General features: G+C 38.9%; 2 protein-coding genes across 2 annotated transcripts in view; both read left to right on the top strand.

Moving 5' to 3' along the window:
• Positions 1-24,137, top strand: part of LOC308391256 (integrin alpha-M-like) — a 219,646-nt gene that overhangs the window by 92,802 nt on the left and 102,707 nt on the right. The window lies entirely within an intron of this gene.
• On the top strand, positions 5,065-16,327 carry LOC308391100 (integrin alpha-M-like; the record flags this gene model as incomplete). Its single annotated transcript, XM_080873567.1, has 29 exons — positions 5,065-5,168; positions 5,350-5,453; positions 5,778-5,848; positions 6,264-6,378; positions 6,890-7,017; positions 7,142-7,287; positions 7,633-7,783; positions 9,785-9,935; positions 10,332-10,405; positions 10,577-10,697; positions 10,841-10,980; positions 11,106-11,252; positions 11,347-11,559; positions 11,663-11,796; positions 12,475-12,617; positions 12,730-12,884; positions 12,980-13,105; positions 13,592-13,665; positions 14,132-14,273; positions 14,363-14,461; positions 14,563-14,642; positions 14,718-14,804; positions 14,904-14,970; positions 15,050-15,148; positions 15,222-15,302; positions 15,516-15,626; positions 15,755-15,868; positions 15,948-16,058; positions 16,265-16,327. Coding segments are annotated over 29 exons (3,351 nt in total), but the record flags the coding sequence as incomplete, so codon positions are not given.

Raw genomic sequence — 24,137 nt, 5'->3', positions numbered from 1 at the left:
TTCCTCTCAGCTGCCGATAAACTGCTGCTCCAACATACAACACTGTAAAAAATGATAGATCCCACCACAGAGTCATAGAAGGTCTTTAAAAGCGCTCCCTGGACTCCAAATGACCTCAGCCACCTCAGCAGGTAGAGTCTGCTCTGACCCTTCCTGTAAAGAGCATCGGTGTTGTGGCTCCAGTCTAGCTTATTGGTACCTTATAGGCCGTACCAATAAGATACTAAAAACTTATACATAAATTGTGGTTTACTTATGCAAAAATGCAAAAATTGTAAGCCAATTTACAATACATAATCTGTATTATACTTAAAACATGCTGTAATTAAACAAATCAGGGAGATTTTAACAGAGTGAATCTCAAACGGACATTTCACAACCTTCACCAGCACATCAACTGCCCCACCCGGGGCACGAGGACATTAGACCACTGCTACACCCCGTTCAAGAACTGTTACAAGGCTCAGCCCCTGCCGGCATTTGGAAAATCGGACCATTCCGCCATCTCCCTCATGCCTGCTTACAAACAAAGGCTAAAGCAGCAACCACCAATCAGGAGGGAGGTCGCTCGCTGGACGGACAAATCGGTGGCCGCGCTGCAGGACGCACTGGATGACGCACTGGATGACGCAGACTGGGACATGTTTCGGCGCAGCTCTGATGACATCAACATGTTTACGGAAGCGGTTGTGGGATTTATCGGGAAACTAGCGGACGACACAGCAGAAAGAACTATCATCCGAACGTTTCCCAACCAGAAGCCGTGGGTGGATAAAAACATCCGCGACGCTCTGAGATCACGCACCGCTGCCTACAATGAAGGGCTTGTCTCTGGTAATATGGACCTATACAAGGCTGCGTCCTACAACGTGCGCAGCGCGGTCCGAAAGGCAAAGCGGAGCTACAGGGAAAAACTAGAGTCACAGCTACGACAGTGCGACTCTAGGAGCCTGTGGAAAGGACTGCGGACTATAACGGACTATAAACGACCAGCTTCTTCAATGATGAATGCAGATGCTTCACTGGCTGATGAGCTGAACACGTTTTATGCTTGCTTCGACGCCGCAGCAATTAAAACAACAAACGGCTGCGCGCGCTCGGAGTGCACCAGTGAAGAAAATGCATTCGTCATCACAGAGCATGCCGTGAGGAACACCTTCAGGAGGGTAAACACCAGGAAGGCAGCAGGACCAGATGCAATCCCTGGCCGGGTCCTTAGAGCCTGCACTGATCAACTAGCACCGGTGTTCACAGAGATCTTCAACCTCTGGCCCAAGCTGTGGTTCCCACGTGCTTCAAACAGTCCATTATTGTCCCTGTTCCAAAGAAACAACAGCCCGCTTGCCACAATGACTACCGTCCAGTAGCACTGACTTCAATTGTGATGAAGTGTTTTGAAAGACTGATGAGAGATCACATCACTTCTTCACTTCCTCCCACCATCGACTCACTTCAGTTTGCTTACCGGACTAATCGTTCCACAGACGATGCCATATCTCACCTGCTCCACACATCCCTGAGTCACCTGGACACTGGCAGAGGGAATTATGTTAGGATGCTGTTCGTGGACTACAGTTCAGCATTCAACACAATAATTACCTCTAAGCTTTTCACCAAGTTGACGGATCTAGGACTCAGCTCATCACTGTGTCAGTGGATCCTCAACTTCCTCACAGACAGACCCCAATCAGTGAGGGTGGGAAAACAAGTCTCCCCCTCCATCTCACTCAGCACTGGAGTGCCTCAGGGCTGTGTTTTAAGCCCCCTGCTGTACTCACTGTATACTTATGACTGTGTAGCCACATCCGACACCACCTCCATTGTCAAGTTTGCTGACGACACTGCTGTTGTGGGCCTGATCTCCGACAACATCGAGACGGCCTACCTGGAGGAGATTAGGAACCTGGAGACCTGGTGCCAGGAGAATAACCTCCTCCTAAACATCAGCAAGACTAAGGAGCTGATCGTGGACTTCACTACAAAGCAGGCGAGGAATTACAAACCCCTCATCATCAGTGGCACGCCAGTGGAGAGAGTGGACAGTTTCCGATACCTGGGTGTCCACATCACTCAGGACCTGTCATGGTCCTGTCACATCAACACCCTGGTTAAGAAAGCCCGTCAGCGTCTCTTCTTCCTCAGAAGACTTAGAGACTTCCATCTGCCACTGAAGGTGCTCAAGAACTTCTACTCCTGCACCATCGAGAGCGTCGTGACGGCAAACATCTGCACCTGGTTTGGGAACAGCACCAAGCAGGACAGACGAGATTTGCAAAGGGTGGTGCACTCGGCAGAACGCATCATTCAATCAGAGCTCCCTGACCTGCTGTCCATCTACACCAAGCGGTGCAAGTCCAAAGCTAGGAAGATTATGATGGACCTCTCCCATCCCAACAATGGACTCTTCTCACTGTTGAGGTCTGGGAAGCGCTTCCGCTCCCTTAAGGCCAAAACAGAGAGAATGAGGAGGAGCTTCTTCCCCCAGGCTATTCGGGGCCTGAACCAGGTGTAGGACTGGACTCTCCCAAACACGTCACTATAAGACTGGACTCTCACACACGTCACCACACGCACCACCATACATTTCCTATAATCCCATAATTCCTATAATTTATAATCCTTATCTTTATAATCTCTTCTGCTATTTGCACATTCTTTACTGTAAATTCCTAAGTTAATTTGTAAATTTTGTAGTAAACTGTAAATTGTAAATATTGTAAAACTTTTCTTCTGTCATTTAATGGTCGGGCATTGTACAGCAACAAGCATTTCACCCCCATGTCATACTGTGTATGGTTGTGTGTGTGTGACAAATAAAATTTGAATTTGAAATCAGTGAAAATGTGAAGATTTTAAATCGCAAATCTGAACACAACCTGCTCCAAGTGAGGTTGTGTTCAGCGTAGGGAACTGTAACCCTGAGCCAGCTCCCACTTCTAGAAGCAGAGTAAAGTCAGTCATAAAATGCATATATTAGGTACTATATACACAGTTTTAGAAAATGAGACATAAGAATTGCATGAAATCTGAAGAGGTGAGTGTGATTTTAAACATTTAAACATATTCAGTGTCACAAATGAATACAAAATATTACTTAAAATATAAAAAGGAAATAAAATAAAGTAAATGTAACTGTCTAAAGCCAGAAACAAGGGTAATATACACTAGTGAGCGTCAAAACCATGGTCCATGGTCAACCAAGACCATTTTGCAAGTCTGTGTTTTCAAATTGGGTAAAACTCCAAGCTTAGCAAAGGTCATACATTCGCACAGTCAGGCTTGCTCTAATCTGCATCTGTTTCAATTTATCACACTCAGTTCATAAGAAATCACAGAGAGACTTGAAAAAAAGTGAAACTTTGCGCCTCAGATGTGTTCGGATCATTGGGCGTTAGGTTATGTTGACAAAAGTGCACTTTACCGGTGGTGGACTTGCAGACAAAGAGGGTGACTTCCTGAGAAAGATCATAATCTGAACTAGTAAGCATATACAGATATGAAAAGGTGTCAAAAGTAGCAGAGTCAACTGTTAGTCATCTAGCAGGGTTCTGACATTATTTTTAGATGCTCAAAGTATTACTGAATACTGTTTCTTAATCCTAAACTGGAACATACAATGAGTGAGCTATGCCGACACATTTAAAGTAAATGGCTTTAATTTTGACTTAATGTGCACATTCGATACCTGCATAGAACATTTACTTTCATTTACTTTTTTCACCCATAGACATGAAGTACCCACATATTGAATCCAGGGATATTCAACCAACTCATGCTACATGCATCTTTGGGGTTTTTTGAAAGGGAAATTATTAGATTTTATGACTGAGTGAGGAGGTCAGGCTTTGTATACATACAACTGAAACTATATTCACGATAACGAATAGATAGAAGGTTTCATTTGGTTATTTATGTTATGGTTGGACAGGCTTGGGTTTTGTTCCTGCTTTTTTCTCCGTCTACTTTGTCTCCTGTCATGTTCATGGTATTTGAGGATCAAATTCCATGAGCTGACTGGATGACTAGTGCCATTGTTCTCTACGTTGCCACTCTGTTGGTAACTAGGGCTTGCTTCTTGCTACTAAAACTTTGTGCTTTCTGAACAGTGTTCCTCCATTAACTCTTATGAGTCATGTAACAGATACTACCTGTAAGACAAACCTAAGCTTAAAAGCTGGGGTAACCCACCACGACCAGACAAACCTACCAGCATCTCTCCACTGATTTCCTCACCACTCCTAAAGAAAGACAGCCTATTAACCAGTTCTCCACAACTCCAGTTGAAGGGAACAGGAAGCCCAGAAACTAATATAATAAACAGAATGGCTTGTTTAAGGATTATTGTTGTTTACTGAAAAATGTAATGCTTAAAGAACTTGATCAAAATTAAGTAACACCACTTAACAGTAGCAGCACTGTGTCTTATCAAACACAGTGCTGTCAACATTGTAACTCCTCCTACATAAGACTTCCTCCTAATGACTCTCCTAGCTTTGATCAGTCGCCCTATAATATCTGCATTTTTGGTTTCATCTCCTCTGATGCTTTCAGCAGAAGTAGTACTTCACTCATCTGTCATTTATTTTTCATGGGAGTAACACAATGGAGTGGACAATAAGTGTTACAACTTTATTGTCAGGTAAGACAGGTTTGTGCATTCTGATTTAGTCTTTTATTCTCTAATAATTAACATCTCCAAATAGTGAAGATACAAATGACATTTAATTAAATCTGCAACCTGTGTTTCCACTAAATAAAATCTATAAGCAAATGGAATTCCACATCTAGCTGTTTTTTTCTTCTTCAGTTCTTTAGAAAAGCAAATGTATGTATGGTTGTTTTTAAGTGAATATTGCTCCAATTCACTATGTTCAGAACTTAAATCAGAATTTCTGACTTTGTTGCTCTTTAGTTGGAATACAAAATGAAATAAACAAAACCCATTGAAGTAAAAAAAAAGTGACACAGTGTATACATTTTCTTGTATACCTTAAATATAGATAACTATAACTACATAATCGTCCATTACATGAGACTATGATGTTCTTTCTTCTTTAATTCTCAGTATTAAATGCTGCACTTTGTTTCAACATTGATCCTGTGGCTTGGAAGACCCTGAGGAGTGCTGCTGCTGGTTTTGGCTACCAAGTGGTGCAAAGACAATCAGAGTAAGACAGAACAAGGATTATTATGTTTAATGTGGATTTGCAACTGCTATGTATTTTGTATTTTTAGAACAAAGATCTCTGTTATGGCCAACAGAAATAATTAAACAAGCATACAATATTTCTGAGCTTATTGCTCTCTAGACTTACATCATTCTCATTATTCTGTTATTTATTTCCTTAGTTTGCTCATCAGTGCTCCACTTGAACAGTATTCACAAAATGGAAGAGGGAAAATATATACGTGCACCACCTCCTCCCCAAAGTGCCAAAATATTGAATTTGAAGGTAGGTAACTGTTTGTCTTGACAAGATGTCCTGAAACTTTGACTTTCCACATCCAAGCCCAGAATTAAATTGGTTAAATCAAATCATAGTTTGAGTAGATTTCCAAAACAAATATTTTAGTATGTAACAGTAATGTAGTAAAAATTATATTACTGATGAAGTACACCAAGCAAAGAAAAGCAAATTATTAAGATTATTCTTTTTAATTTTTCAGTTGTTATAGCTGTCATGTCAAAAAGGAAAAAGTTCTTTAATTGTGGTACTTTGGAGTTGTCAAAAGTTTTTTATGAGTGTTATAACAAATGTAGAATACTTTTATTACAGCACCAGGTTTTGCAGTCAACATGTCGCTTGGTTTAACAATGAAAAGTGATCCCACGGCACAAAACACTGTGGTGAGTTGTTGAACTACAGACATTACCAGTGCTTTGTTAAAAATCACAAAGGATGAAATTCTTCTGTCCTCTGCGTCTCAGATGTTTTCTTATAGTTAGAAAATAAATCATGAGTTTGTGGCATGCCCTTATTATTTTTTTGGTGGGGAGGGGTTGAGTTACAATAACTTCAGAATATTTAATAAAGACATGCAAAATTTTACCTTTATACGCTGAAAAGAATAAAAATTAATAAAACTGGGCCTAAAGGTCTTTTTTTTGTAATTCAGGTTTTTACCATTTAAGCTGTGTGAAAAGCTGAATGTAATTTTTTTTTAAGATTTGGTTGATTTTATATGGAGCAAACTATTGCTTAAAAGAAATGGAAATAATCAACTCAGTGTATTAATCACAACTTGACTTTTTCTCCTCTCAGGTGTGTGGGCCAACCATTCCAAATGACTGCAATAGTATCACCATGTACAACGGTGTGTGCTTTGAGATGGATCACTCTAGTACATTTGGAACACCCAGACCTGATTTTATTCAAGGTAACAGTACATGGAGCTTGGAAAAATATACCTCAAATCATTAAAATCCTGCCTAAAAAAACAAAAAAAAAACACTTGCATTTTATACTTCATCATAGTGTCAAAATCTTTTATGTTTGTGCCTTTCTATTATTTTGTACATATTCCTCTAGTTTATATAGCTCTTCTGTTGGCTATTTATTTCTGATGTCTTTACTATTTTTTTTTCACTTACAACTGCAGAGTTGGGATTATACATGTACAATGACAATAAAAAGCTATTTTTTTCTATTCTATTCTGTAAGTAAAGCTTATTTAAGTAAGTTTTACTTAGTTTTTTGAGGCAACAAGTTTGCATAATGTTTTAAGTTCTGGTAACTAATTGGATTTTATAGTGTAATCTCTAAATCTCAGCACAACTGAAACTGTATTATGACTTTATATTTCGTATAACTGAAAGTATGTTGAAACCATTAAAAACATCTATTAACCCATTAAAAATTTATTTCATTTTGAATCTATATCTTGAAAGCGTGCCCGCCCCAAGCAGACATTGCCTTTCTGTTGGATGGTTCAATCAGTGTGTCTTCTAGAGATTTTCAAACAATGAAGAAGTTTGTGAAAGATCTAATCCAGTCATTGCTTTCAATTGATACACAGGTGAGGTGCTGTAATCCTTTAAATACTAGCACACACATAAAATAGTTTCATTATTATTTCCATTTAACTTCACAAAACTTGGCTGTTTTACGTGTTTTAAATATTTTTTCCCCTTCCTTTTTAGTTTTCTGTTTCCCAGTTCTCTACTTCACCACAGGTTCATTTTTACTGCACAAAATTTTCATCATCTACATCACTGGATACTACCATCAAAGAAATTAGCAAACTAGGAGGAACTACTTACACAGCGAAGGCCATCAAACATGTTGTGTAAGGGATGCAAAGATATTATTATTTATTCCCTAACTCTGTAAATCTAACCACACTGAGCACTGTGGTCCATGTGTTCAAGCTTTTTGAAAGAGACAATGAAAGACTTGTGTTTGGGGGTATTCTACTAATTGTGAGATGGCCCAAAGAAAACCTCAATTCAAATACTTGCAAAGCTAATTTTGAAAAAAACAAAACAAAAAAAAAACTCCAATAAATAAATTTGCTAAGTACAAAAATCCGTCTACATCGAAAGGTAATATGAAAAAGAATGATGCATGCTGAAATAATACTCAATAATTCTCAAGATGTTTTGACATTAGATTTTTGTTTTTCATTTAACAGGGAAAAGGTTTTCATACCACAAAGAGGTTCCAGACCAAATGTGAAGAAGGTCTTGATAGTAATTACCGATGGGCAATCCCATGATCGAAATCATCTGCACAGTGCAGCACAGCTAGCAGAGAGTAAAAACATTGTTCGATTTGCTATTGGGGTAAGTACTTTGATTATTTAAGCTTGCAGAATGTGTAAAGTTGTTTGACCATCGGAACCAATGCCATGAAGGTTCTAATGCACTGTTTTTGTTACCAGATGAAATTATTGCGTAAGCAGGGGGTGTCCAATGCATTATGTACCTCAGCACAGCTGTATTTAATTATAGTGAGCATGTAATCATGCGTAGTATCAGAACTAGAGATGGCACGATACCACATTTTTATGTCTGATACCGATATAAATTTGGATATCTGCCGATACCGATATGAATCCGATATAGTGTGTTTTTTAATCAATAAAACTGTTTTTATTAATATCTTGCTGCTTTTTGTATAAGTTCAGACTCAAATTAAAAACTGTGGCTCAGGGGGTTGGGAATTGCATCTGTAACCGGAAGGTCGCTGGTTCGATCCCTGGCCTCTCTGTCCTGGTCGTTGTGTCCTTGGGCAAGACACTTTACCCTACTTGCCTACTGGTGTTGGCCAGAGGGGCCGATGGCGCGGTATGGCAGCCTCGCTTCTGTCAGTCTGCCCCAGGGTAGCTGTGGCTACAACTGTAGCTGCCTCCACCAGTGTGTGAATGTGAGAGTGAATGAATAGTGGCATTGTAAAGCGCTTTGGGTGCCTTGAAAAGCGCTATATAAATCCAATCCATTATTATTATAAAAACAAAACAAAACACTAAAGCTATTCTGTTATAAAAAATGCACTGCACCCAGAATATTTCATAGTTCAGCAATACTGATCAATCTAATAAACCTAAACCTACTCCATCCTCCCTATTCTGGTATTTTAAAGAGTAAGCAACCTAACTAATAGGGTTCTAAAACTCCCAGCAAAAAAATAAAATAAAATAGGGAATCACCCTCCACCTCGTGATGCTTAATCGACGTAATCAACTTTAATTTGATGCAGTGTGAAAAAAAATGCACAGAAATCTATTATTTTTCAAGAGTAATTAAAGAGATTCAACATCTTTCTTCAACAGAATTGCAGACTGCACAGATGGTACCTTCCCAAAGGAAAAAGTACTATAGCTTACTAGGGTATATTAGATTTAATAGTTACTATATACAGTAATGGACTTCTATACATTTTACATCAGATTAAAACTTTGGGTGTAAGATTCGGATAATTATTTATTAAAAGCTAGACATTTTAAATGAGAATAAGAAAGGAAAGTATGTCTTTGTGCCCCCCTTTTCCCTGTTCATGCCCTATCGGCCCCCCTGGCTAAACTTTGCTAGATCCGCCCCTGCACATACCAGCCGTCAGCTACGTAGAAAAGGATCCTGGTGTAGAAAGTAATATTAAATAAATTCTAACAACAGCTTATCAAGGTTAAACGTGCTGCTGTTGTTCAGCCGCTGGTTTCCTCTTTCTGGCGCGAAGTGGGCGATAAACAAACAAGAGAGACTGACTCGCAACAGAAAAGCCGATCAGCTGATCATTAATCAGTTTCACATAGCAGCAGGAGAGAGAAGAGGCAGTCGCTCCATATATCGGTTGTTAAGCTTAACGTGGGAATTCTTTATAAACATTCAGAGATGAACTTACACACTTGCTTTACTTCTCTCTGGGATCACTTCCTCAGAGATGAAATGCCGGATTGCTAGCAAGGCTACAAATACACACAGCCGCTCTATCACATGACGCATACTGCTCCGAGGTGCTACGGTTATGAGCCGAGTTACGCCATGTCGCAAGTTTTTTGAGGTGCTTTTTTGATATTTAATGGATCGGATTACTTTTTTTATTTCCCTCCGATATCCGATCCAGTAATTTACGTCAGTATCGGACCAATACCGATACTTAATATCGGATCAGTCCATCTGTAATCAGAACCCAAACATATTTCTAACAAATAATGCATCATTCCTGTCTGTAAATGATATATTATAATGGGGTGAAAACGTTAAGTTTATGATTGTATTTTGTTAAAGGGACCAAATCATTTTGCATAGCATGACAATGTAAACATAATTTCCCAACAAACCTAGGTGGGGAATGCATTTACTAAAACTGAAGCAAAACGAGAACTGCACACCATTGCATCGTCTCCTTCAGACAAACACGTGTTTCAAGTGAAGAACTTCAACGCACTTGAATTAATAAGACAGAATCTGCAGGAGAAAATTTTCTCCATCGAAGGTACAAACATGAATTTAATGCTAGATTTTTGTTTCCTTTATTGGTTTGTTATCCTACTGATTGACTAAAATAACATACATTGTAAATACATTGTATTAACCTTTTTATTTACTATATTACTTTATTGTGTCATGGCAAAATATCTCATCACTATACATTATTGAAACTGAACACTAATTGCCACTTCAAACCTAATGAAAGGATTGAAAGAATTAACTTGTAAATGTTGTATTGTGTCTCTTTTTTACCTTCTAGTTTATTTTTGTGTTTATAATAAATAGCAAAAAAAATAAATCTTTTGAAACTATTACTTGAAGCATAATGAATTTGTATTTACAAAATTTGCAAAGTGAAATTTGTTTTATGTGTTTTATCATCTTGTTTTTTATGTTACAGGATCTCAAAGCAGTGGAGAGTCACTGAAAATGGAAATGTCTCAAGAGGGATTCAGTGCAGTTTATGTGCCTGAGGTAATTAAAACCACCTGAAACTCACCAGACAGTATAGTCATAGAAAGAGAGATTCCTGTGTGCCAAATTGTGTGACGTAAAGGCAAACAGACAGTTATGCAACTGAACACCATCCAGATTTTAAATGCAAAGTAAATTGTATTTTAAATGTATTTTCTGTCTGCACTGTAGGGAATTCAAATGTCTATTGTTGGTGCAAACCAATGGAAGGGAGGCTACGTGCAATACACAACAGAGGGCCAGAAAGTGAAAACATATGAGGATGTGTCTTTGGAGCCTGACAGTTATCTTGGTAGTTTTTAACAATTGAATTCATATATCTGTCTTTGTGTGTATAGCTCTACTGCAATTAATTGACCAAAACACATGTATCAGTTTGCAAAATGGAAAAAGTCGCAATAAGGAGTCTTTCCCTTTTGATTACCTAAATTCTAGGTTACTCCATGGCAATTGTTATAACCAAAAATGGCACACTTACTATTATTGGTGCTCCAAGATATAAACACAGAGGAGTGGTGGTCGCTGTTAACAGACAAAGCTTTGAAAACCAAAAGATTGAGCCCTTTTCATCACAGGTATGTACTTACAGCAATACAGATCTGAATTACATTGTAAACTGTACATAAATTATTTCCTAAAACAAAAGCTTTTGATTAAAGAAAACATGAATCATTTCATTAATAATATCTTCCTTACACAGTATCAGACTGGTGAATATTTCGGTGCAGAGGTGTGTACCATGGACATAAATAATGATGACATCACTGATCTAATCTTCATATCAGCCCCAATGTACACGGAGCCTGATAGAGAGGGAAGAGTTTATGTTTGCAGATTAACTGGTTTGGTAAATTGCATTTTAACTACTGCCATGGAATTAATCAGTTTATTTGTATACTTTTTAATGATGATAAAAAACACTCTCACTTTCCTCCATTTAGTTTGTGGAGTGTAATTTTGATGATCCATTAGTACTAAGAGGACATGCAGCTGTCAAAGGAAGGTTCGGCTCTTCTCTTGCTGTGCTGCCTGATCTAAACTCAGATGGATTCAGGGATTTGGCAGTTGGAGCACCTTTGGAGAATAGTGGTGAAGGCAGCATCTACATATTCCACAGTGAAGGAGGAGGAAGAATCAGTTCTACTTACTCACAGGTACACAACATCAAAGAACTCACAAGATGACTGAAATCATCTACCATGTAAATCCAATATCTAAACAATCTGCAGCTTAATTAAAATATGTCCATGTATGCAGAGAATAACTGGCTCTGAGGTCCAGTCAGGACTGAAGTTCTTTGGCCTGTCCATCAGTCAGTCGTCTTTTGACCAGAGTGGTGATGGACTTCCTGATTTAGCGGTGGGTTCAAAGGGCACAGTTGTCTTACTGAGGTAAGTCCAAGATACTCCAGTCATGCACTATTGTTGTCTGTCGTAATTCTACAATCTTTGTTGATGGTCCAACTTAATAAATACACTAATTGTATAAAGTTCAGGTCAGTTTGTATGCTCAATATTCTAAGAAGAGTGCATATTAAGTTGGTCAAAAATGATCAGGTTTTTCATGATAAGGGATTATTGAATTTTAATCACATACAGCTATCATATTATATGAAGGTTTGTTTTAAAATCCTCACAGACCATTGGCATTTTTGGAATTGACTTACCACAAGATAAGAAGCACAGATTAAGCACAGCTCCTGTGGGTTTCATTCAAATATCAAAATGAAATATGAAATGCATAACAGTAGCCTTTTCCTAACAAACATGAACAAATGCATACATTACCTAACAGCAGAAGATGTCATTAAAAGGGTGGTTAGTTCAGAAGACCGTAATGTTCAAATCGTTCTTATTTAGTGAGGCTATTACCATGATGAAGTTGCACCACTGGAACATAAGAGTGATAATCTTAAAAAAGCGGTAATGTTCTAAAACTTTGAAATGTTGGTAAAGCAAATATTTGACTGATGCTAATTCACGGTAAAACACCAAAATTGAAGGGCAGCTTTTAGTTTGGTACTATTTAAAGAGCCAAATCTTGTTCTCATTTGTTTTCCTACTCTCCAGATCAAGACCCATAGTACTGATTGAAGCTGACGTGTCATTCAGCCCAAACCGAATTCCTACTCAGAATGTAGACTGCTCAAAACCATTGGAGAACACAGCTGAAATCTGCTTTACTATGAGTACAATATCTACAGTCAACACAGGTTCATCATTCTCCTTGTTTTCTCTGAACTACAAAGCCACTGTCCAGCGATTTAACTTTTTATTTATTTATGTACATTTGCAGCATTGAAATCAAACACTCATTTATTCCAGCTCAAGTGAAGATTAATTATACTTTAACACTGGATGCCACTCGCAAGCCTCCAAAAAACCGAGCTTACAGCAGCGGGAAACAACAAGAGGAGTCCGGATCAGTTATTATTGACTTAAGAAGAAAAAAGTGTTCAACTATAAAATTTCTTATTGAGGTAAAGCCTAACAACAAAATATTTTGTTTAATGAATTTTATTTTTAAGACTCGACCAAATCTGAATTTAAACTTAACACTGCTCCCTTCTTGCAGGCCTGTCCAGAAGATGCTCTTAATGAACTTTCCAATTATCTTGAATTTTTGTTTTATGGGTTGCCCTCCAACACAAATCTCAGACCAAGTCTTTCCCAGCAAGCTCAAACAACAACAATTTATCCAGTAAGTGAACTTTAAAAAACAAACACCAGACACCTCTTTGCTGGTGCTTGCTAAAGGATGTGGTAAATGTCTCCACTTGACTCAAAAAGTGGGAAAGAAAATGAAAGAATGTGTACTTTGTATCAGATCAGAGAGCGGCTTTTTGACTTCATAGTCACTATAGGCCACATTACTGGCACCATAGACAGAAAGAATTTGACCCTCTCATGCCTGGGTGTTGCTGCTAGTCCAGTTTCCTCACGAATGGGGCAAGCTAGGAGCTAAGCAAAAAGGTCTGGGTTAGCTCCACACCTAGCAAGAAAGAGCCATGTACTACTGTGGGAAGTTCCATCCTCCTCCTCAAGACATTCTCTATCCTGAATGAGGAGGATTTCCTCAAAATATAAATATGAAAGAAATGACATTTGATTCACCTAAACAATGTTTTATTTTGTCGGTAAATATTATATTTAGTATATGCTCTTTACATCATGTCATCTTTCACAGTTGAGGTTTGAGATTAACTGCAGGACTGACAACAAATGTGTTGATAACCTGAAAGTGGATTTCAATTTCACCAGGTGAGTTGATCTGCTGAGAATCTTCCTACATAAACAGATCACAAGAATGTCTCCTTAATATCCCCTTTTGCACCAATTTATGTCCCCTCAATACAAATTTTAAGTGCTTTGTTAAAGCTTTAACTCCCCCACCCCAATTTCCATAACGTACCGTTAATAAAACGAGAAAAACTGATGACAGCCTCAATGGTTCTTTACGTCAGCAAATTTGAGCATAACTCAATAAATTAGAAAGGTAAAAATATATTCCCACATCGCACCCGTGGCCCTTTGATGCATGTCTTCCTCTTTTCTGTCTACTCTTCATTGTTAAGCTACTGAATAAAGACAAATAGTCTGAAAACAAATCTTAAAATAGCATGTTAGCATTGGGCTCAAAGCTGAATATGATGGCGCTTCAATAACTTTTGTGTTGCAGCAGTCTTATTTTTCCCCCCTTTCTTCTGATCCTCATTCAAACCACCAGATCCTCAGTGGTTAAAGTGGGCATTGATGAGCTTCTGAATGTCACAGTCACAGTGGAGAACAGAGGAGAAAACTCCTACAACAGTCGTGTTATTCTCACGTACCCAGCTGGACTCTCCTACAGGAAGTTCACCATTCAGCAGGTAAAGCATCAGAATCAAGTCTGTATCAGTTCATCACTGATCTGCTGTTCTTCCAATGCCTCCAGCAGTCATTTTCTTTTCTAACAAAGGGAAGAATTGAGTGCAACTCCTTGGACAGTGAAGATGGTTTATCACAAGGAATGACAGGCTGCACTATTGACAAGCCAATTTTCAAGAGCAAAACTGAGGTTTGTTTTTTTTAATGTTTTTTTTTAATGTAGAACATCTTTTCTCACTTTTAGTGAGAGTTTTAAAGACAAAGCACTCTTATCTCTCTCAATAAATTCAGGCTTCTTTCATTGTCGCCTATGAGATTAAAACCAACAGTCAACTTGAGAGGAAGATTTTTGTCACTGCAGATATCACCAGGTACTGTTCCTTTGGCACAAGTACATTTCATGTAAGCATAGATACAGTACAAATGTTTTCACTTTTCTCTTTTAGTGGAAATCAGGAGCATGCCCCTACAAGTGAACTTTACAAAAAGCAATGGATTGATGTGAAATACAGCATTTTCATGACATTTGAAAGGTGTGTGTTGTTCTGTTTAAAAATAAAAGAAGTCAATTAGAAATTAACAAATGTTGTCTTGCATAGTATTTATTTAATCTTTAACATATGTCTTTTTAGCTCCCTTAGCTACAACAATTTCACATTTGGGATGACATTTCAGAAACCAGTCCAACAGTCAATCAAAGTATGAAATAACTTCTTGAGTAAGTTCCTTGATTTAGAATGAACGTAACGATTGGTGTTCCTTTTCTTTTCTTATTTAGGTTACAAATTATATCAGAACACTTAACTTTACCGTGGTGATCAGGGTTCCAGTGAAACTTGGTGAAAAAGACATTTGGGTGGATTTGAGCAGCCTACAGGTAATATATAAATGTTTTGCCATGATGCAAAATCATGGCAAAACCAAGCATACATAAATCAAATATACTGCAGATTTCAGACTGTCAGAGTGGAAATGATGAAGAACCAGGTGCCACAGATTTTGTTCCAAAGATACAAAAGGATAAAGTGGTGGTAAGTATGCCTCTGCACTTTAGCTGCTGAAAATCAGACTAATTGTAGAGTTAAAAACACATTGCACACTACACTGATCTTTATCTAACAATGTAAAGCATCTTGAAGCAACTGTTGTTGTGATTTGGTACTATATAAATAAAATTGGATTGAACTGAATATATCACAATACACTGGATCACAGCAAGTGTACTCTTTTTAAATCACCCACAGGACTGCTCTGTAGCCATGTGCAGAGTGTTCAAGTGCAACACATTCATGGCAAGGCTGCAGAGTAGGACGTACAAAATCTCTGCCAACCTCAGTTCAAGATGGATAGAGCAGGTAATTAAAGGGTAATTGTGGTAATAAAAAAAAAAAAAGTACAACTGTTACTATGTACTTGTAACTTCATTAAATTTTTCAGACATTTACTCTTAACTCATTCTTTTTTTGTTGTTGTTGTTTAAAAGATTGGACTTCAATCTGCCAAATTCCTCTTGACCAGCACAGCCAGTCTGGAGTACGATGAAACCCAGTACATCTACTTTTCAACAGGGTCCAACAGTAATCCTCCTGTATACAAGGTGAGTACACAATATTTCCTCTTGTTTCAGTTATACAAGAGCTGGAAAGTCATCCACATTCTGTCACCTCATTGTTCAGATAGAGGCAGAAGTAGACGTGTGGCCTGAGCCAGATTTTACCAAAGAGATCATTGGAGGATCCCTGGGAGGTTTGGCCTTTCTGGCTTTACTCACTGTTGGCCTGTATAAGGTGAGATGGTCTACTTTTTTTTCCAGTCAATATCACAATTTTAAAAATGTTTAAAAGAGTTAAAGAAACTGTTTCAAAGCTTATTATCTTTAGTCACTAACTTTTTATTACATTATTATTATATTATATCATTTATTTTCCTTTGTCATTGCAACTCCATTGCATGATTGCTGCCTTTTTAAATGTTTTTTTCCTTGCACTCCTAGGCTGGATTTTTCAAGAGTAAATATAAACAGATGATAAATGAAAATGCAAAAGACAGCAGCTAATGCAGGTGCATCCCCAGCGGAATTACCTAAAAAGAAACAAACATGGTGTGTGTAAATGTTCATGCCACCACATTTGAAGAATTATACAAAAAAACAGCTGTGTCTGAAATCATTCCCTCACTCACTCATTCACTATTATCTATAACATAGGTTCCTACCTGGTGGTCATGACCCTAAAAATTGGGTCACAACATAAACCTCAAATATCAAAGAACGTTTATTTTTTTACAAAGTACCTTCAGAAGTGCTTCATAGTCTTTTACAGGATCATACACATTCATCAGAATATGAGAAAAAACTCCAAATTAAGATGTCTGAACAGAAAAACATAATTGTCAATTTACTGCTTAGATATCACACATTCACCCCAAGGTAAAGCATCATAAATATATATAATTCAGACTCCTGGAAAAGACTAAATGTAGTGAACTACTGGATCGGAATAGAGGGATTTTGATCCAATCCTGTGGTAGATCTTTTCAAAGTGGCTGTATATTTTTTAGGAATCTTATTGCTCATCTCAAGGGTGTAGATTTGGTTTTGGTATTGGTGGGGACGGATGATTCAACCACCGAACCCTGCCCTGTTTCTTTTTTTTTTTTCTTTTGTCTTTGCTTCTTGATAAAAAACGAAAAATATACTTGCCTACATATGCTATTCTACATGCTTTTAAACCATTTAAAATTACAATTCAGAGTTTTATATGTGAATTATATAATGTTAAGTTACAATTAAATAAATGACTAAGTATTTTAGACTTTAGTTTGCTTCAGCCATATTCCATATAAATCAGGTATCATACAAAAATAAAAATACAGTCATGACAATAAAAGAATATGACTTTAAGGACTTAACAACATTACTTCAGTTATAGTACACCAACATCTCTGATACATTAGCACTATGGGAACACTGAATGACTTGGTGGTTTTTGTCCATAAAACTACTCATCTAAGATTACCACAAAGTAAAAGATCTCTCAGCAAAATAATGCAACATTTTAGGCACACTATTGCCCCTATCAACTCAGTGAGCTGGGATTTTTTATTCTAAACATGAACTACTGTTACAGCAACAGACATGGACGACTGGTGTCCCACACAACAACTCAATGTCCACTATGTGAAGGAGCCAAATACATGTCTTCTCCTCTCGTTAACTGAGATAAACTGCTGGCATATTTGTTTTATATATATACTGTCCAGTCTCTCCTGGTGGACATGGCATACAGCAGCATTGTTTAATCTCATTTGAGTCATTGTTGAACTTAGCCATGTTTTTAGTCTTCTGAGAGCACTGAAGCTTCTTTCAGCCTCAGCTGAGGATACTGGGATGATGATAATAAATACTAGTTAATCTATAGCACCAAAACATCAGTCAGTCACCTGTGACCTCGTCTCTTCACCTCTGTCCGAGCTACAACATGGCAGAGCTGCCTCTGTCACTTGATAAGTAACAGTGAGACATTCCAAATACATGCAGTCACACGTGTTTTAAATAAAGTAATGAACCAACAAGTCATCATCCAATTTCACCTGTGATCTTGTATCCCCATTACTCTGAGCTTTATGTTGGTTCTTCTGTCACCTGACAAATAGGACATACATGACAATACGAATAAAATGGGTAGCTGCTTCAGTGTTTCTATCAATTTGTGCAGATCTTGACTCATCAGTAATGTTTGTAGGGTGAGTGCATTTTTAAAACAATTTGTGCAAAATGCACTACAAGGTGGAATATTTGCAAAATCATGACTAGAGATGGACCGATCCGATATTACGTATCGGTATCGGTCCGATACTGACCTAAATTACTGGATCGGATATCGGAGAAAAATAAAAAATGTAATCCGATCCATTAAATATCACGAAAGCACCTCACAAAACTTGCAACACGCCGTAACTCACCTCAGAACGTTAGCACGTCGGAGCAGTATGCATCACGTGATAGAGCGGCTGTGGCATGCAGGACCTGTCGGTGGTCTGGATAGCATGTGGAGCTTCGCTAGCAACCCGGCATTTCATCCCCGACAAAGTTATCCCCGAGAGAAGTAAAGCAAGTGTGTAAGTCCATCTCTGAATGTTTGTAAAGCATTCCTGCGTTAAGCTTAACAAACGATATATGGAGCGACTGCCTCTTCTTGCTGCTACTTCAACCATGAAACTGCTTAACGATCAGCTGATCGGCTTTTCTGTCGCCAGTCGTGTCTCTAGTTTGCTTTTGGCCCACTTTGCACCAGAAAGAGGAAACCAGCGGCTGAACAACAGCAGCACGTTTAAGCTTGATCAGCTGTTGTTAGAATGTATTTAATATTACTTTCTACTCGAGGATCTTTTTCTACGTAGCTGACACTGGTAACTGTGCAGGGGCGGATCTAGCAAAGTTTAGCCAGGGGGGCCGATAGGGCATTAACAGGGAAAAGGGGGCACAAAGACATACTTTTCTTTCTTATTCTCATTTAAAATGTCTAGCTTTTAATAAATAATTATCTGACACCCAAAGTTTTAATTTGATGTAAAATGAATAGAAGTCAATTACTGTATATAGTAAGATAAGATAAGATAACTCTTTATTGTCATTGCACAGTCATACATAGTACAGTAGTACAATGAAATTGGAAAAACTGTCCTACGTCGGCACTACATATAACACAACACGACACGATATGACACATCACAACGTAACAAACAACACAACACAGTATATTAACTTAGTATAAAAAAGAAGAATAAGTGTATGTGTATTGCACACTGTTATTATTGCACATTAATTATTATTGCACCTTGTTATAAATATAAATATTATTGTTATTGTTTTAAACATTGTTACCTCCCCCTAAAAAGTCCAGGGAGGTATCCAGTCAGGTCAGCTATTTACATTGATCAGGGCTATTGCCCTGTTGTAAAAGCTGTCCTTGAGTCTATTTGTTCGGGACCTCAGCAGCCTGAACCTCCTGCCAGACGGCAGCAGCTTAAACACCCGGTGTCCTGGGTGTGTGCAGTCCCGTAGGATGCTGCGTGCCCTCTTGAGACAGCGAGTGCTGTACAGGTCCTTCAGGGAGGGAAGAGGATGTCCAATGATTTTTTGGGCCATGTTGATGACCCTCTGGAGTGCCTTTCTGTGTGCTGTGGTGCAGCTGGAGAACCACACACCGATGCAATATGTCAGCACACTTTCAATGGAGCAGCGGTAGAAGACGGTCAGCAGCTCCTTCTTCAGGTCCATTTTTCTGAGGATTCTCAGAAAGTGGAGACGCTGTTGGGCCTTCTTTAAGATCGCAGAGGTGTTAGAGCTCCATTGGAGGTCTGTGTCTATGTGCACACCCAGAAACTTGAAACTGGAGACCCTTTCCACGCACTCCCCGTTGATGCTGACAGGCTGCAGCTCGGACTTCCTCCTTCTGAAGTCAACTACCAGTTCTAGTAACTATTAAGTCTAATATACCCTAGTAAGCTATAGTACTTTTTCCTTTGGGAAGGTACCATCTGTGCAGTCTGCAATTTTGTTGAAGAAAGATGTTGAATCTATTTAATATTTCTTGAAAAAGAATTGATTTCTGTGCATTTTTTTTCACACTGCATCAAATTAAGGTTGATTACGTCGATTAAGCATCATGAGGTGGCGCGTGAGGGGTGATTCCCTATTTTTTATTTATTTATTTTTGTTGTTGCTGGGAGTTGGAGCCCTATTAGTTAGGTTGCTTAATATTTATGCTAAGTACTCTTTAAAATACCAGAATAGGGAGGATGGTGTAGGTTTAAGTTTATTAGATTGATCAGTATTGCTGAACTATGAAATATTTTTTTTTGCATACAGGTATAACAGAATAGCTTTAGTGTAGTTGTTGTTTTAAACTTGAGTATGAACTTATACAAAATGCAGCAAGATATTTAAAAAACAGTTTTGTTGATTAAAAAACACTATATCGGATTCATATCGGTATCGGCAGATATTCAAATTTATGATATCGGTATCGGTATCGGACATAAAAAAGTGGTATCGTGCCATCTCTAATCATGACTACCTTGTGATATTTCATCTCAAAAATTAAATATCCTGGCTTGCTCGAGGCTGCCGTTTTCTCTGACAGTTTCAATCAAAATTTGAAATGCTACTCTGCGAGACTGAGATAACTAATAGTGCTGCATGTTGTGCAGTTAGTTTCCAAAACACGTTATTATTGGTTACATACAATTTTAGACTAATGTGGGCCAAAGCCTAGCATAGCCTGTAACGTTATTATGATGGACACATATTATGAGTTAACTTGGCTTCAAGTGACTTACAGGTTTCTTTGAAAAATTTCTCTTTGCTGCCATCCTCCTCTCCTCTTTGCAGGTCCTGGCAGCGCAGGCTTGCCACTGCCAAAACTAAACAGAGCTCCCTGAAAGGCACAGCCAATCAAATTGGCCATATTTGTCACATGATGTAGGACTCCAGTAGAGAAGTAATTTAACTCTTTCTGCACTGCTAGGTGAATGAGATGTTGACAGATCGATTTTTTTCTTTCTGTCTGTTTTGTTTTTCTTTACTCGAAGAGATCAAATTATTGGTGGGTACAATTCAGTAACTGCTGGATATTGGTGGGGACATGTCCCTTCCATCCATGCCAAATCTACACCTTGGCTCATCTATGTTGTAACTTGTGTGAGTTTAAATTTCTGCAAACATTTCACAATGATTGTTTAGAATTTTTTTGCTAGGTGAAAAGAACTTTCATGGCATCATGTATTGTAAAAATGTATGAAATTCGGTGGATATATTTCAATACTTAGCTTGCTTATAAAACCCTGAGAAATGTGACTTGCTTTATTCAGAAATAAATTAAAAGATTTTTCAGCTTTGTGTTGTATTATATGAAAAAGGTATTTCATATTTCAGTGTTAATCATTTGCTGTATGTAAACATAATAATTAATTACTGATCTCATATGACTCATTAACACATTTTTAATTTGAAAAATGAAAGTATAGCGTAATAAACATATTCTTGGCTAATGAGTTTGGATCATCATTATGCAAATTAATGCACTCTTGATGAGTCCTTCTGAAGCAGGGATGTCAAACTCATTTTACATTGTGGGCCAGTAAAACTTCTTTACACTCCAGTTACATATTTAACTGTTTTTCTACACGATAAAGAGAAAACTGTTGTGACAAAGAAAGAATTCTGTCAGCATGACTCTTTGGACTTAAATTGTCAAAAAGAGAAACAGAAATTTCTATAGTAGAAAGTGAAAAACAGAAAAGTTTCTGTTTTTCACAAAGTTACAGATTGTTTTTTTAGAGACATAGCTAAGAGTTTTGCAATTTGGCATAATTTGTGAAAGCTTAAATTACTTCGGTACTGAATGTCAGAAATTAGGCCTTATTGTCAGAGGTTATTTTGGGGAAAAAACAACAACAACAACAAAAAAACCCAATACACTTTCTGTCTTCGGAACAACTGCCCCCCTTCCTTCTTTCATGATAAAACGATTGGCCGCAAGTCCCACCTCTGCCCGCATGGATTCTTAGGAGGGCTGAAAATTCGGCTCCAACATATAGACTGGCCATTAATAACTGACATATGAAATTGTCTTGCAGTCCAGATATAATTCCCTCGAAGCACAGGCAGACGCAAGTGGTTTTCTGTCACTGATTTATTTGAAGACTTCTCTCCAAAGCCACCATAAAAACTATACAGCATTAACAAAATAAAACTCAACGTAAGACACAGCACCAAAAATAACACCGTACAACAAACACGATAAATCAATAAATATCTCGTTGGCTGCATGCTGCAAAAAGCGAATAAGCCGCCGTTCTTCTGAGGTTTCCTTTAACCGTCTGTAGTTAAAGTCCACTTAACATGACTTTCAATAAAGACCATTTTTTCTGCATGCTTACAGGTGTTTTCGCCTTCTTTCTACCCAAAGAGGAAACTAGCGCAACTGGTAAGCGAGCTTGACTTTCAAAATAAGAGCACCAAAACGTTAACTGCATAAATGGTGTATGGGGAAAGAGGACCCAAGATGCAGGACTCTGCGATGCAAACAGTGCGTTTATTTACAGTGGAGTAAACAGTACACAATAAATTCCCCGTGCGCCTCCAAATCCCGTGCCGTGACTCCTTCTCAGTGCCCGTGCTCAGTGTCTCCGCTCCCGTGAAACTTGTGCTCGCTGCTCTCCCGTTCCCGCACTCCTGCTGGAAAACTACAAAGACAGCCGTTAACCCACAACTTAACAGCGATAGACTTAGCATGCACTGACTTTGCTGGAAACACTGACGGGTAGTGACTCAACGATCCAGCGTCGAGGAGCTCTCAGCCACACTGCTTTGTAGCTCCGCTGACGAGGCTTGATCGCGCCAGGTGTGTGTGGAGATCCTTGAGTGTGCCTGTCACCCCCACGCCCACAAACACACACACACACCTGCCAAAACACCTGCCAGACCCAATCCCTAAATAAACAAAAACAAAACCCTCTCTAGGGCCACAGTCCAAAAAGTCTGACCGAGCACCCAGCAGCGGTGTGAAAACTGTCCCCACAAAACAGTTCAGGTGGCCTATCACGGGTGCAATGGCAGCAGCGCTGCAGCTCCGGGGAGCAGCCACGGATCCGGCGGAAACAGTGTGGCGGCTCTGGCGGCCTGCCACGGGTCTAGTGGCAACGTCGTTGCAGCTCCGGCGGCCTGCCACGGGTCTAGTGGCAACGTCGTTGCGGGTCCGGCAGCCTGCCACGGGCCCAATGGCGATGATGATGACGGGGCTCAGGCGGCCCGCCACGGGTCCAGTGGCGGCGATGCTGCACCCCTGGCGAGTGGCCACGCGTCCAGTGGTGGCGGCGCTGCAGCTCAGGTGAGCCACAGTGTAGAATGGCCCATGATCCCTGAAGTGCTGGCCGAGCTAAACGTGGACGACATGGAGGCCACGCTGGATGTGGAGGGCGCGCTGGACATGGGGGTCCCTCCAGCACACTGACCTCCTGCCAAAACACAAACATGGAGCACAGGAAAAGCAGCAGAGCAGAACACCCCCATAAAATACAATAATAATAATAATAATCATAGTCCACACTGCTGACAGACCCCGAGTCCCTGGAACCGGGTCCGTGAAAATAAAATAACAAAACATAAAGTAATGTACAGCTTAAACAATTTACAGTAATGGCATGGACCTTGACAAGATAAAGAAATAATCCAAATTATATAAACAATGTCATCATGCCAACAGCTACACTCCCACCAAATCGCACTAATCTTTATGTGGGATTTTCCTAATGAAATAGTGTCTTTAAACAAGCATTTCTACTTATCACCAAAGAATGTCCTGTTATCAACTCTTTGTCAGGTAACTTCTAGCAAACAACCCTTTAGTCTGCTTCTAAGAGAGTAACCACCCTTTGAACAGGTCTCTCAAGAAAAACTGTTTTAGCTGTGGGGGTCCCACCTTTGTCATGTGTATTATCACCAATGAGCAACTTTATTTTCCTCACTCGATTATCTGATCCTGGATAAACTTCTGACTCTAAGATAAACATCTTCTTTGACAAACTCTCCAGGCGGGGGCAGAACGATCTTGGACTTCATTGTTAAGATGTGGTTTGGAGTCAGTGGTTCAGGGCCTGATGGATCATTCAAATGTTCAGTTGTGAGTGGTCTGCTACTGAAGATAGCTATGACCTCATACAGAAAGGTTCTTAAGGAGGTGCAGTCAAGCCTTTGTGATGACTGACCGTAAATAGCAGTAAGAACACTTCTTATAGTCCTTATTTGACGCTCCCAGACACCTCCCATATGACTTGCTGGGGGGGTTCATGAGAAATTCACA

The sequence above is a fragment of the Rhamphochromis sp. 'chilingali' genome, assembly GCF_963969265.1.
Source record: "Rhamphochromis sp. 'chilingali' genome assembly, chromosome: 22".
NCBI classification, from domain to species: Eukaryota; Metazoa; Chordata; class Actinopteri; order Cichliformes; family Cichlidae; genus Rhamphochromis; species Rhamphochromis sp. 'chilingali'.
The sequence above is the reverse complement of the archived record's forward strand: the minus strand, read 5'-3'. Positions and strand labels throughout refer to the sequence as shown.